At 44.1% G+C, this 15,031-nt stretch overlaps 1 protein-coding gene across 1 annotated transcript in view; it reads right to left on the bottom strand.

Moving 5' to 3' along the window:
- The window catches only part of LOC308661146 (pregnancy zone protein-like), a 116,037-nt gene that overhangs the window by 5,465 nt on the left and 95,541 nt on the right, over positions 1-15,031 (bottom strand). The window contains exons 32-38 of the mRNA XM_081315939.1: positions 13,392-13,618; positions 12,415-12,627; positions 10,547-10,674; positions 10,019-10,109; positions 9,068-9,140; positions 7,057-7,155; positions 5,114-5,155 (exon numbers count right to left, since the gene is read on the bottom strand). Of these exons, the coding sequence (XP_081172065.1) occupies positions 5,114-5,155; positions 7,057-7,155; positions 9,068-9,140; positions 10,019-10,109; positions 10,547-10,674; positions 12,415-12,627; positions 13,392-13,618 (873 nt within the window). The remainder of the gene's footprint in view (positions 1-5,113; positions 5,156-7,056; positions 7,156-9,067; positions 9,141-10,018; positions 10,110-10,546; positions 10,675-12,414; positions 12,628-13,391; positions 13,619-15,031) is intronic.

Raw genomic sequence — 15,031 nt, 5'->3', positions numbered from 1 at the left:
GGCAATAGAAGAAGGGGACGACAGAGAATGAGGTGGCTGGATGGAGTCATTGAAGCAGTAGGCGTGAGCTTAAATGGACTCCAGAGGATGGCGGAGGACAGGAGGGCCTGGAGGAACATTGTCCATAGGGTCGCGATGGGTCGGACATGACTTCGCAACTAACAACAACAACTATTTCATGTTTTGGCTTGTGCTCCATTTTGTTTGTGAAAAAGGTCTGTAACTCAAATAAAAAAGGAGTTATTTTTCCAGTCTACTATTAAAAGAGGGGTTGCCTTGTGAAGTAACAAGGATATACGTAGGCTGGGACAGAACACTATCCTTTTATGACCTTGCATTCATGGTTCTGCAAGTGGCCAGAGATAGCGGGGCCATCTGCACATATTCACAATTGATACTGTTCCCTAAGCCTGGGTCAACACCATCACCTTCACCAATATTTTCTAAACTCTTTCCAATTCCCCCCACATCTTCCTTCTATTGTGGCTACCAGATCCAAACATAGTGTTCCAGATGCAGTCTGACAAGTTCAGAGAGAACAGAATGACCACTTCCTGGTACCTTGCTCAATAGTAGCAACTGTGACAGGGATCTTTGAGTCGTCATGGACAATCACTTGAATATGAGCCAGCTGTGTGCTGCAGCTGCCAAAAAAAGCCAACACAATGCTAGGTTGCATTAACAGAGGGATAGAATCAAGATCATATGAAGTGTTAATACCACCTTACAATGCCTTGATATTGGAATACTGCATCCAGTTTTGGTCACCACGATGTAAAAAAGATGTTGAAACTCTAGAAAGAGTACAGAGAAGAGCAACAAAGATGATTCGGGACTGGAGGCTAAAACATATAAGGAATGGTTGCTGGAAGTGGGTATGTGTAGTTTAATGAAAAGAAGGATGAGGGATGACATGATAGCAGTGTTCCAATATCTCAGGGGCTGCCGCAAAGGAGAGGGAGTCAAGCTATTCTCCAAAGCCCCTGAAGGCAGGACAAGAAGCAACGGATGGAAATTAATCAAGGAGAGAAACAATCTGGAACTAAGGAAGAATTTCCTGACAATGAGGACAGTTAATCAGCAGAATGGCTTGCCTTCACAAGTTGTCGGTGCTCCATCACTGGAGGTTTTTAAGAAGAGACTGGACAGCCATTTGTCTGAAATGGTATAGGGCAGGGGTAGGCAACCTTGGCTCTTTTATGACTCGTGGAGTTCAACTCCCTGGCTCACAAATTCTGGGAGTTGAAATCCACGAGTCATAAAAGAGCCAAGGTGAGACAGGGTGAGTTACCGTCATTCGCTCCAGCTCCTGCTGGAGTGCAAATGAGAGTGGATAAATAGGTACCACTATGGTGAGCTCATTAATGGAGACATGAAAGGAGCCCCCAACTGGGCATCCCCCAGGCAACAGTGATGTCACTGGCAGATCCTTTCATTACAGAAGCACCTCACTGCTTCTGACTCAGAAGTATAATATAACGTCCTGCTCTGCAGCCAGCAAGCCACATCTGTCATCCTTGGAGTTAGGAAAGCTGTTTTTTTTCTCTTTCTTTCTTTCTTTCTTTCTTTCTTTCTTTCTTTCTTTCTTTCTTTCCTTCTTTCCTTCCTTTCTTTTGTAAGGTCCCAGTCCCTTACTTGAACTTGAGATATCATAATCTAATCAGATAACCCAAGTGGAGACTTCTTGATCAAGCAGCACTTTATTTGATCAAATCAAGATGCTGGGTGGCCAACAATCTGGAACGCTGGCAAAGTTACGTCCAGAGGTGCCACACCTTAGAAAGTTAGTAGCATTGCTTTATAAACTTTGTGAGCCAATGAAAATCAGACAACAGAGCCATTACATCATAAAGACATCAATCATTCCTGTACCCTCCCTTATTCCTTCCTTCAGTACATCCCATCCTTGTACATGATTCTCACAGCTGTATGAGATTTCACTGGCAAAAACCGATCGCAAAAAAGCAAGAAAGCAACACTTAGTCTAAACAATTACCCTTTGTTCTAGAACCCTTCACTTTCATCCTCTTAAAAATATCCTTCTGAATCAGAAGGAGGCTCTTTTTCGGCTGTGCTTTGAAAACAGTTGCTGGCTTGTGCCAGACCAAGAGATCTGTCCGGGTCACCTGCTACATTTCATTTCATGATACACAAAGATCCATTCGGCTCCTGTGCTCCATTCCTTCTGCTTCACAATGGTTTTTTTCCCCCTGCACATTCACGGATGGAGCAATGAAAGGATGGACTTTGGTGTGTGTGTGTGTGTGTGTGTGTGTGTGTGTGTGTGTGTGTGTGTGTGTGTTTAAGCCAGCTGAAATCAATAAGAGTGACCCCAGCTGGCAGTTTCCGGACAGCACTTGTATGTTAGCCAAAAGCATTTTGGGAGAATTTATTTTTTTCAGAGCCTGCAACTTCAGACTTTTTTCCACACAACCCTTGTTGTTGTTGTTGTTAGTTGCAAAGTCGTGTCCGACCCATTGCGACCCATGGACAACATTCCTCCAGGCCTTCCTGTCCTCTAGCATTTTCTGGAGTCCATTTAAGCTCACGCCTACTGCTTCAGTGACTCCATCCAGCCACCTTATTCTCTGTCATCCCCTTCTTTTATTGCCCTCAATCTTTCCCAGCATTAGGCTCTTCTCCAGTGAGTCCTTCCTTCTCATTAGGTGGCCAAAGTATTTGAGTTTCAACTTCAGGATCTGGCCTTCTAAAGAGCAGTCAGGGTTGATCTCCTCTAGGACTGACCAGTTTGATTGCCTTGCAGTCCAAGGGACTAGCAGGAGTCTTCTCCAGCACCATAGTTCAAAGGCCTCAATTCTTTGGCGCTCAGCCTTTCTTATGGCCCAACTTTCACAGTCATACATTGCAACTGGGAAGACCATGGCCTTGACTATACACACTTTTGTTGACAGGGTGATTTTTCTTTTGCAAGATAAGGCATAAGGTGCACAGGTTTGAGAAGGAAAACAAAAGAGCTGCCTTGATCCTGAAAAAAGTTATTTATTTATTCATTCAATTTCTATAGCCACCCCACTTCAGTCAACGACTCTGGGTGGCTTACAGTTTAAAAAATGCACTACAACAAAGGCATTAATTTTTGTTAGTATTTAGTGTTCAATATGTTTGTATATATAAAACCACGATCCTCCTTAGTTTCCCAGAAATTCATTCTTTGTGAGCTATTCCGGAAGACATGAGCTGAATCCTTAGGCTTTATAGATTTCCTTGATGTTATCTGTCATGAAAGAAAAGTTAGAGAGTAAGAAAGTGAAAACAGCTCAAATCAACTGGTAAAAAACAAAGTTTAGGATGGTATGAAGCAGAACACCCAAATGAAACAACTCCCTCCTCAAACACAAACATAACAATGATAATATTGAAGATGATGATGATGACGACAACAAAACAACAATAATAATAACAACAATAATAGTAGTAGTAGTAGAGTTGGACGGGACCTCGGAGATCTTCCAGTCCAACTCCCTGCTCAGGCAGGAAACCCTATACCATTTCAGACAAATGGCTGTCCAGTCTCTTCTTAAAAACCTCCAGTGTTGGAGCATTCACCGCTTCTGGAGGCAGGTTGTTCCACTGGTTAATTGTTCCAACTGTCAGGAAGTTTCTCCTTATTTCTAGGTTGCTTCTCTCCTTGACTAGTTTCCATCCATTGCTTCTTGTCCTGCCTTCAGGTTTTTTGGAAAATAGCTTGACTGCCTCTTCTTTGGGGCAGCCCCTGAAATATTGGGGCACTGCTATCATGTCCCCCCTCGTCTTTCTCTTCATTAAACTTGACATACTCAATTCCAACAACTGTTCTTTATATGTTTTAGCCTCCAGTCCCCTAGCCATCTTTGTTGCTCTTCTCTCCACTCTTTCTAGAGTCTCAACATCTTTTTTACATTGTGGGGACCAAAACTGGATGCAGTATTCCAAGTGTGGCCTTACCAAGGGGTTGTAAAGTGCACTTCACGTGATCTTGATTCTATCCCTCTGTTAATGCAGCTGAGCACTATGTTGGCTTTTTTGGCAGCTGCAGCACACTGCTGGCTCACAGTTAAGTGATTGTCCACTAGGACTCCAAGATACCTCTCACAGTTATTATTGAGCAAGGACAAATTGTCATCCTGAAATAAGCCAGAGAAGTAACTATAGGTAGTCCTCAATGTACTACCACGATTGAGCCAAAATTTTCTCTTGCTTAGAGAGTTAAGTGAGTTTTGCCCCATTTTACAGCCTTTCTTGCCACAGTTGCTAACTGAATCACTGAAATTGTTAAGCTAGCAACCTGGTTGTTAAGTGAATCTGTCTTTCCTAGTGATTTTGTTCATCAGACAGTCACAAAAGGTAATCATATGACCCCAGGATATGAGCCAGTTGCCAAGTGTCCAGATGTTAATCATGTGATCACGGGGATGCTGCAATGGTCATAAGGGTGAAAAATGGTCATAAGCCACTGTTTGTTGTGATTCTTCACCAGCCCGTGGATCCGGCAGCTGAGTCTGAGGACTCAGAGGAGGAGGAAAGGCCTGGAGTGGCATCAGAGTCAGAGGGAGGCTCTGAGGAGCTCCAAGACTTACAGTCTGACGAGGAGCCTGGCCCCTCTACTCCTGCTCAGGCTGAGACACAGCTGTGCTGGGAGGCTGAAGGGGACAGTGATGACTCACAGCTGGGTGGACATCCAGGATGCTCGTAAAATGCCGGCAGGCAAAGAGAGCAGGACAACAGAATGCAATGGGGTGGCTCCAGAGGCAAAGGAGCAGGCATTAGGAAAGCCACACCTTGGATGGATAATAAAAGGGGAGGTGTGGGAGGTGCTGGTTGCCAAAGGCAACTGTTTGGGTTAAGAATCAAGTTGCGATGAACTGTGTTTGTTTTTCCTCAAGTCTGTGAGTAACAAAAGGGGTTTGGCTTTGTCCTGCAATTTCTGCCTGCTTGATTTGAAGAGGGGTTTTCTCCTTGTGAACTTAACAAGGAGCTCAAGTAGGCTGGGACAGAACACTGTTTTCAGTGCTGTTGTAACTTTGAATGGTCACTAAACAAATGGTTTGTGGTCCTAAATTGAGAATTACACTGTACCTAAAAACATTTGGCCCAATGGCAACTCATGCTTTACCTGTACTGCAGGGGGCAGTATACTCAGTTGTGGCGCATTCACCTGAAACGCAAAAAAAAGGAAAAAATGTCAGGGCTGAAGTGTGTCTCTCCCAGACTTTGATCTCCACCAGCTGGTTCATGACACTGCTCCAGGTATACAAAGGTGCACAAAGGGGGACTGCAGGGTCGTCTTCATGACCTGTTTTCCTTGTTACCTTCTGGGAGGGGGATTCGTGGTATACGAATCAGAAGATCCAGATTCAGCCACAGTTTTGTTCCATATGGCATCATCATTGTGAACTCTCAAGTTTCTTCTTTCCACTATGTGTTCAAAATGGACAGTGATTAATGTGTGTGTGTGTGTGAGAGAGAGAGAGGGGGAGAGAGAAAATATATATATGTGGGTGTGTGAATGTGTGTGTGTGTGTAGTATGTGTATATATGTGATGTATGTGTATGGGTAGATATATATATATACCAGGCATGTCAAACTTGTGATGTCACGTGATGTTGCATGATGTATCGCGACTTTTTTCCCATTGCCGGCAATGGGGAGCGGTTTTGGCGTGATGCATCCAGCCCGTGGGCCAGCAGTTTGACATGCCTGATATATACTTTCTTTCAAAGCAGGCAACACAATTTTATTTTTAATGCAGGCCAGTCTGCTCACAGTAAAAAATGACAATAAAGCTTGCCTTGCCTTGCCCTGTCCGGTCCTGTCCTGTCCTGTCCTATCCTATCCTATCCTATCCTATCCTATCCTAATCCTAATCAGTTGCAGACAAACAAAACCCACATGGAGGGGCCTGAGTTTCAACTGCCATCTTGACATTTTTCACCCCCACTTCCAAGTGCTTCTGTCCGGAGCACCCACAGATGCAACTAAAAAAGCTCCAAGGGAATAGATGAAAAGCTCCATTCTGCAGCTGCCCCAGTGGCACAAAACAACCCTTGTGTCAATGTTGCAAACACTGACATGTTTTTGCACTGACAATATAAGAGGCAGCCTTTTACTTTAAACTGTTTCACTTTGAATCACTGAAGGGAGGGGGAATGTTAACGGATGTTTTGATAAGATAAGAAATAGCACGCACTACAGAAAGGAAGTGAAACTTTGTGTGTTAAACTAATTGGTGAATGTGATTCACGATGTGTAATTAAGGGAGGTAAGTCTGCATGATATGATGGGTAAAGGGGGGGAGAATTCAGATTCTGGCATCCATCCATGAGTGCCAATGCTCCATTTCATTATTACAGAGTTTTTAGATAAAACAATGCCTGAGTGTTGTTTGAACTGTCTCATTAATCAGAACCATGACACCTTGTATATTTGGACTTAGTCATGATGCCTGGAAATGCCTGAGCTAGGTTGTGAAACACAAAGTTGTTTTTAAACAACTATGTAAATTACAACATGCAGACCAGTCAGGGGAGGGTGATTGTCCTCTAATTTTGCACACAGTTTCAAATGTTGTGCAGGGGGAAAGTTATCTGTCTCATTTAAAATCCTGAAATCTCCCCAAGAATCTGATGGATTTTTCCCACCAAGCAGTCCTTCTAGGCAGCGGTCCCCAAACTTTGCGGCAGGGGACAGGGGAACTGGGCCACATGGGGAGTGGCCCCAGTGTGTGCACATATACACACACAGCTCGGCATGAGTTGAACTGTGCACGCCTGTGTGCACACGCTGGCCTTCCATTTGTGTAAGTTGAGTTACACATGCATGTGTGCCAGCCCGCCGGTCTCGAAGCCCACTACTGAATAGGGCACAGTTTATTGGGGACCCCTGCTTTAAGGGCCAAACACATGCCCACTTTTGGCAAAGCTGAATAGGCATTACTTTTGCCCATTTTTGAGCCCTTAATCTTCCAATGCAAAAAGAAGAAAAAATGCCGAGCAAGTGCATGTTGAAAAATAATTAATGAAGCTAATTGGAGCTGCCACCATTCAGTTGCTTCTCACCAGTTTCATAGTAATCGTAGACATTCACTGAGGCAGGCTTCAGGCCCTGGATGGGTGTCTCCTGTTCCACTGTGAAGGAGAAAGTCTGGATTGTGTTGTCTACCTGCAGAGGAAAGTTGACTGTGAGATTACTTGAGGGGAGGTTTAAGCAAGACAGACGGTTCTGCAGACATCACACTGTTGACTCCTTTCTGATCTCTGAGCTTGGTTGTTTGCTTGAAGACCTTTTATTACCTGCCTAGGTATCATCATCAGTCCTAGTGGTGTGGAATTTGCTATTTTTATATGCAGTAGCCTATCTATGCATGTGTGGGGGGGATTGCTTTTCTCCTTGATTGTTTTTCTGCTTATTTGTTTGTCTGTTATTAGTCCCTGCTTATCTAGATGTAGACTGCTTTGTCTGGTATTAGTCCCTGCTTTTCTAGGAGTAGGCAGCTGGAGAGGATATCTTCTGGTCATATTGTTTCCTTCTTAACTTTTAATTATCTTTTCTGAATGGTGTGTAAATGTGCTTCATTTCTGTGCCTGTTGATGGCTAATTTGTCTGAATGCTAAGCTTCTAGAGGGACGTGGTGGCTCAGTGGGTTAGGACGCTGAGCTTGTCGATCAGAAGGTCGGCAGTTTGGCGGGTCGAATCCTGAGTGCCGCATAACAGAGTGAGCACCTGTTACTCATCCCAGCTTCTGCCAACCTAGCAGTTCGAAAGGACGTAAAAATGCAAGTAGAAAAATAGGGACCACTACGGTGGGAAGGTAACAGCGTTCCGTGTGCCTTTGGCATCTAGTCATGCCGGCCACATGACCACGGAGGTGTTCTCGGACAAGCGCTGGCTCTTCGGCTTTGAAACAGAGATGAGCACCAGCCCCTAGAGTCGGAAACGACTAGCACGCATGTGCGGGGGAACCTTTACCTTTACCCTAAGCTTCTAGACCAGGGGTGTCAAATTGCCAGCCCGCGGGCCGGACACGTCATGCGGAAGCCATGCCCACCCCATTGCCGGCAATGGGAGAACAGTCCCGATACGTTGTGTGATGTCACATGACGTCACGAGTTTGACATGACTGTTCTAGACATTTTGTAGCATTTTTAGATTTACCTTTGTCTGAGCTTCGTATGTTAGTTTTTCATGAGCTACATACTTCTTTACCACCTTGAACTACATGTATTCTCTTTTATTGGAGGCATCACACTAGCAAGGATCCTAGAAAAACCTGGATGTATTTCAACCATATCTCCTATAGGCGATATGAAATACAGAAACATAATGGAAGTCTCTGAAAAAAGAGATTGGCTCCAGTAATCTCTTAACTATGTTCCCTAGGGGATACCTCCAAGCTTTTTCAGAATCCTTGGGCCGAAAGGGGAAGACCTAAAATATACTGGTAGAGGAAAGATGGGCACTGTAGTCCAATCTATCTGGAGCCTTTAATCTTCCTTTTTCCTTGTGTTCTAAAGCTGTGGGGACTCTTTTTCTCCTTGAACAGACTGAAGGCAAGGAATCCTGAAGCTGGAAGAGGTCTTTGAGGCCACCCAGCCTTCCCTCTGCTCATTGCAGGAAGCCAAATGAAAGCCATTTGAGCATCCTTTGGCTGAGAAGATGCTATTATTTAATATGGGGAGAATTCCAGTTGAAATATTCTAATGTTGTAATGGAATTAAGCGGCACCATGACAGATGAGAGATATGCTATTTGTTTACATAGAACAGGATTTCTCAAACTTACTGGCTGAGGAATTCTGGGATTTGAAGTCCATGCCTCTTGAAGTTGCCGATGGTTGAGAAACACTAACATAGGGAAATATACCTGCCTCAGAGTGTACATCTTTGTGTAAAGTGTGGAAGCTGTCCTTGACCAAAGATAGAGGGTGTGGCATCCACTGGAAAAAACTCACCCCATAATAAGCCTGTAACTCCTTGCTTCCAGGGAGAAAGGAAGCTGTCCTGCCCTGAATTTTTAGCCCCTTGACTGAATGGTCTTGTTCCCTGTTTGGGCTCTGCTGCTGATGCTCACTCACCTTCTCCAAGTATAGCAGGACATGATTGATGTTCACTTCAGTCCTCTTGATCTGACTCTGTTTTTCCAGCTTGAGGGGTGGGGAAAAAACACAAAGAGCTTTAGTAGCAGTCATAGTCATACTTAGAAAGAATGGCAGCTGTTATCTTCACTGGACAAACTATCGCTTTCAACAAATCTGTTCTAGAATTCTTAATCCCCATTTCCTATTACAGGTAATTCTCAACTTACAACCAGTTGCTTATCAACCATTCAAGATTAAGACAGATCTCCCCAGGGCCACTTACAACCTCTTACAACAACCAGCACAATTTGCAACATAATTCCAGGCTTGATTACAGTCATAGGTGGAGGATTTACCTGTGTGGGAAGTCAGTCCCCTAGAGAAGGAAATATTAAAAGGGCAGAAAAATATATTTCCTCAAAGGATCTTAAAGAGGCAGAAAAGCATGTCCAGTTTTCTTAATAGCCCCAAGTCTTTCTCCCCAAAGCAGAAACCAGCTCTATAGAAATGCAGATGTAAACCATTCAGGAAAGTTGAAGCTAGAACATTAAGAAGACAAAGACACCTATAATCTACATACCCCACCCAAAGTCTAAGACAGGACATAATAGGATTAACCCACAGATGCCAACGGGCACACCCAGTCTCAGATCAAAATACATGACACAGGAAATACAAAGCCTCAAACAGGAACAGTAAACAACTTCAAGAGACCCAGAGGGTATAAAAACCCACTCCCTACATGTGCTCTCTCTCTTTTCTTCCAGAGCCATCTTTCTGTCTGGCTCTCCTCTTCAATAAACTGCAACCTTCTTTCTAAAGCAGTCGCCATGTTGTTTATTCCCAGCTTGGACTGAACCACGATGAAGACTTTTCCTTCAACACCTGCATTAAGAAATAGGGCACTGAAGGTTTAGCAGAAAAAGGAAAGTGGGGAAAAATACCTTTTTTACACTGGATTTCACCGGGATGTATCCGGACAGCATCTTAATCTGGACAATTGCCATATTGGAAACCAGACGTTGGCCAGTGTAACTGAGAAACCAAGAAAGGAAAGAAGGCATGTGACTCTTTTTAAAACCAAGAAATACACAACTTGAGGCAAAATGCTGCATGCAGGTTCATAAAAGATTGGCCATGCCCTCAGGACCTCCATCCAGTGGTGGGATTCAGCCAGTTCACACCACTTTGGCAGAACCAGTAGCTATTTTTTTCTTGCCCAGGCCCAGAATGGACTTCCGGAAGCAGCATCCATGCAGAGAACTGGTTGTTGACATATTTGAATCCCACCTCTGCCTCCATCCTATGTTGCCATAGAATGGAACCTCTGGAATGTAGAACTGTGGCCTTTCAGAAGGTGAGGGAGCTGAGTAGCAGCCTTTGGACCCTCAGACATGGTTCACCCCTGGAGGAGAAGTGCCTGTATCTGTCCAAGGAAGCAAGGCTCAGCATTGATCCAAGGAAGAGATTACCTGACATTGATGGCAATGTCAAAAGTGATGTCAGCTTTGGCTCCTGTGCAAGTCTCAGGAACTGTCTTCACATCCAGCCTAAACGGTGCATCTTCTTGCCGCAAAGGGACATTGTATTTCAAGGCGGTCTGGAATAGAAATGTCACCATTTGATAAGCCGTGGTGGTGCAGTGGTTAGAATGCAGTATGGCAAGCTACCTTTGCTCACATTGCCAGGAGTTCAATTCCTTTGATCCTGACCAGCTCAAGGTTGACTCAGCCTTCCATTCTTCCGAGGTCCATAAAAACGAGGACCCAGATTGTTGGGGGCAATAGGCTGACTCTGTAAACAGCTTAGAGAGGGCTGTAAAGCACTGTGAAGCAGTATATAAGTCTAAGTGCTATTGCTATTCTATTCTACTCTATTGCCATGGTGACGCAGTGGTTAGAATGCAGTATTTCAGGCTGTCTGCCCATTGCCAGCAGTTCGATCCTGAGCAGCTCAAGATTGACTCAGCCTTCCATCCTCCTAAGGTCAGTAAAAATCAGGACCCAGATTGTTGGGGGCCATAGGCTGACTCTGTAAACCACTTAGAGAGGGCTGTACAGCATTGTGAAGCGGTATATAAGTCTAAGTGTTATTGCTGTTGCTATTTGGGATGTTCAACACTTCTGTGATGGAAGAATTTGGAGGTTTAAAACAAGTGGGATATGTAAAAGAGCAAGAAAAATCTGAATTCAAATACACACAGATACAGAGGATTTAAAGATTCATACGCAATTGGGACCCAGAAGCTTTTCTTTGGAGATTCAATGGACAAACAGTTGGGAAAAAAGTCATAGAACTTTGTTGTTGAACATGATAACTGCAACAAGATTATTGTATGCACAAAGATGGAAAGTTACTAGCAACTAAATTGTACACATGAATGAAGCACTCCTCCCAAGATATTTCCTTCTTCTATTTGGATTACTGCAATGTACTCTGCATGGGGCTGCCCTTGAAGATCATCTGGAAGCTACAGCTGGTCCAAAGTGCCACAGTGTGTGCAGTGATGGGTGCTCATAACAATAACAACAACAACAACAACAACAACAAAGTTGGAAAGGACCTTGGAGGTCATCTAGTCCAACCCCCTGCTCAGGCAGAAAACCCTATACCATTTCAGAGAAATGGCCGTCCAGTCTCTTCTTTAAAACTTCCAGTGTTGAAGCACCCACAACATCTGGAGGCAGGTTGTTCCACTGGTTAATTGTTCTGACTGTCAGGAAGTTTCTCCTTAGTTCTAGGTTGCTTCTCTCTTTGGTTGGTTTCCATCCGTTGCTTCTTGTCCTGCTTTCAGGTGCTTTGGAGAATAGCTGGACTCCCTCTTCTTTGGGGCAGCCCTTGAGATATTGGAAGACTGCTATCATGTCCCCCCTTATCCTTCTCTTCATTAAACTAGACATACCCTTAGATTTTGCTTGGCTATTGTAAACCACTCCATCCTTGTCAGAAAATGGCTTCTGTAAAACACCAGCTTATGGCCACTTTTCTTCCCCAGTGCTTTTCTCCCTCCCTCTCTCCTTCTCTCCCTTCTCAGGTCTCCTATATTTCATAAATGACATATGGATTTCATTGCCTCAAGACATGGTGATGGTCATCAACTTGAATGGCTTCTAAAGCGGGATAGGATGCATTCACAGAAGACAAGGTTCCATGTTATTTCTGAATTCAGGACAGCAGGACCCCAAGTGCCAAGTTGTGGGAGAAGTTCTATCTCCTGCTTATCACAGCTGGCCACCATGAGAAGCAAAATGTTCTTCTTCCTCTCAACTTGCATTCCCATAATTCCAATGGGAACCCAAAATAGATCATCACTGGCCTCTTCTCTCACCAGGGCGCTCACCTGCATAAAGATGCAACCAGTCACCTCAGCTGCGTAGTCCCCTGGGACTTGGGGCAGATCCTGGCACTGGAGCAGCAGAGAGTTGTTGCTGTTGACATGGAATTCTGTCAGGACAGCATCTCCTGAACTCAAGGTCGCTCTGGCATTGACGCCATCCTTGGAATAAGTAATTGTCCTGTACTGGCTGAGGGCCTGGAGAGCCACCACCGTATCCTGCAAGAGAAAGCAATTCTACAACATCTTCTCTTGAATGACACACCTCAACTGGGAATCCTAGGAGCTGAGAATCAGCACAGCTGGAGGCCATATCAAGGCACATCATATCAGGTTGGTTTCCAATTGCTCTGTTGAAAGAAAAATCAGGTCCAGTTCCAAGCCAGGAGTAAGGCACTGGAAATAAAATGGAGGCTAAGATGCTGGAAATAAAATGGAGACTGTTAGGAAACAAGATTCCTGTATATCGATGAGCAGAACCAACAACGTGCAGTTCAGGGACAGCTGGCAAAATGGCTGACTGAGTGGATGGATCTTTATGGGGCTCTGAGACTTTGAGGTGGAAATGTTTCTGGGTTGTGCAATGAGGTGGGCTTTTGTGCCTTTGGCTAGTCTGAAGAGGGTGCTGGGTTAATCCTAAAAGTCATGCCCTGTCCTTAGAGTTTGGGTGGGGAAAGGTAAATTCTTAATCCCTTCAGCTGTGGGGGCTGAAGGCGTTTTGTTTATGAATGGATTGGCCCAGTCTTCCTTCACAGACTGGAAAATCTGCATTCCTAAAGGCCAGCCTCTTCAGATTTCTTAGTTGGAAGCTGTTTTTCTTATGGCAGGGAGACGGGGGCTGCTTTCTGCCTTTAAGATTTTTCTCCATTTCTCCTTTGGGGAAATATAAAATAGTCTGCCTGTTTTTAATATAAAGAATATTTTAATCTGGCAAGGGGGGGGGCCTTCCCACAGCTCTTTCCAACATTGAGGAGCAAACATACCTGTGTAGAGGAGTATCCTCCATTGGAATTCTGTTGTTTGTGCAACCATTTGACAATGGCAGTTCCTGTCGTAAATTCTTCCTGGGACGGGGATGGTTTTTTGGTCAGGATTGCAAGGAGCACATAGGAAGTCAACTCTACCTCAGCAGAGGGAGCACGCAAGTAGAACGGAAAATCGGACCTCTGCTTTGGCTTCCCAGGCCTCTCCCAGTGGATGGAGCCATCCTCTTCAAAGAGAGATGGAAAAGTTAACTTTGGGTTACTCAGTCCAAGCGCTGTCAATCAAATTTCAACTGGTATCTCTTCAGAAACATCAGGGGTCGCTTGGTGTCAAACCCTATGCAACTGGTCAACAGGTCAAGCACATGACAGGTGGTCCTTGACGTACAACCGGTTACAACCGTACAGCCTTGACGTACAACAATTGTTCAAAGTTATGACGGATCTCTCCAGAGCCACTTACAACCAGTTTTTGGAGTTACAATAGCCACTCACACCTCTGTGGTCACATGATCACATTTTGGGCGCTTGGCAACCGACTCACCTTTATGACTGTTTGCAGCATCCTGTAGTCACATAGAATCACATTTGCAGCATCCTGTAGTCATGGCAATTTTTTGCCACCAACTAGCATTTACTTCCAGGTTCTAGCAAAAAACATCCTTTGAAGAAAATGGATTTGCTTAACAACCGCCAAAACTGTCATAACAAAATGATTGTAACTTTGAATCCAATCTTCTGATACCTCAGCTTATGACTGCAGTGACTTACAATCATGATTCTGGGCTCAACTACACTGGATGGGGTGGGATGGGATGGGATGGGATGGGATGGGATGGAATGGAATGGAATGGAATAGAATCTTTATATAGAATAGAATAGAATAGAATAGAATAGAATAGAATAGAATAGAATAGAATAGAATAGAATAGAATAGAATGGAATGGAATGGAATGGAATGGAATGGAATGGAATGGAATGGAATGGAATGGAATGGAATGGAATAGAATACAATTCAGAATGGAATGGAATGGAATGGAATGGAATGGAATGGAACAGAATAGAATATAGAGTTAGAAGGGACTTTGGACATCTTCTACTCCAACCCCCTGCCCAGGCAGGAAACCCTATACTATTTCAGATAAATGGCTGTCCAGTCTCTTCTTAAAAACTTCCAGTGTTGGAGCATTCACAACTTCTGGAGGCAGGTTGTTCCACTGATTAATTGTTCCAACTGTCAAGACGTTTCTCCTTAGTTCCAGGTTGCTTTTCTCCTTGATTAGTTTCCATCCGTTGCTTCTTGTCAGGTGCTTTGGAGAATAGCTTGACTCCCTCTTCTTTGTGGTAGCCCCTGAGATGTTGGAACACTGCTATCATGTCACCCCCTCATCCTTCTCTTCATTAAACTAGACATACCCAATTCCAGCAACCGTTCTTTGTATGTTTTAGCCTCCAGTCCCCTGAACATATTTGTAAGTCAAGGACTACCTCTAGACAGATTTCAATGAACCCCCAATAAATCATTTGAATTTGAATTTTGAATTTTATTGAATTTATATACCGCCCTTTCCCAAAGGACTCAGGGCGGTTTACAGGGTACTTAAAACAACAATACAAAAATTAAAAACAATTTAAAAGAT

This window comes from Vipera berus (assembly GCF_964194415.1).
Source record: "Vipera berus genome assembly, chromosome: 2".
NCBI classification, from domain to species: Eukaryota; Metazoa; Chordata; class Lepidosauria; order Squamata; family Viperidae; genus Vipera; species Vipera berus.
This window is presented reverse-complemented; position numbering and strand designations above follow the sequence as displayed.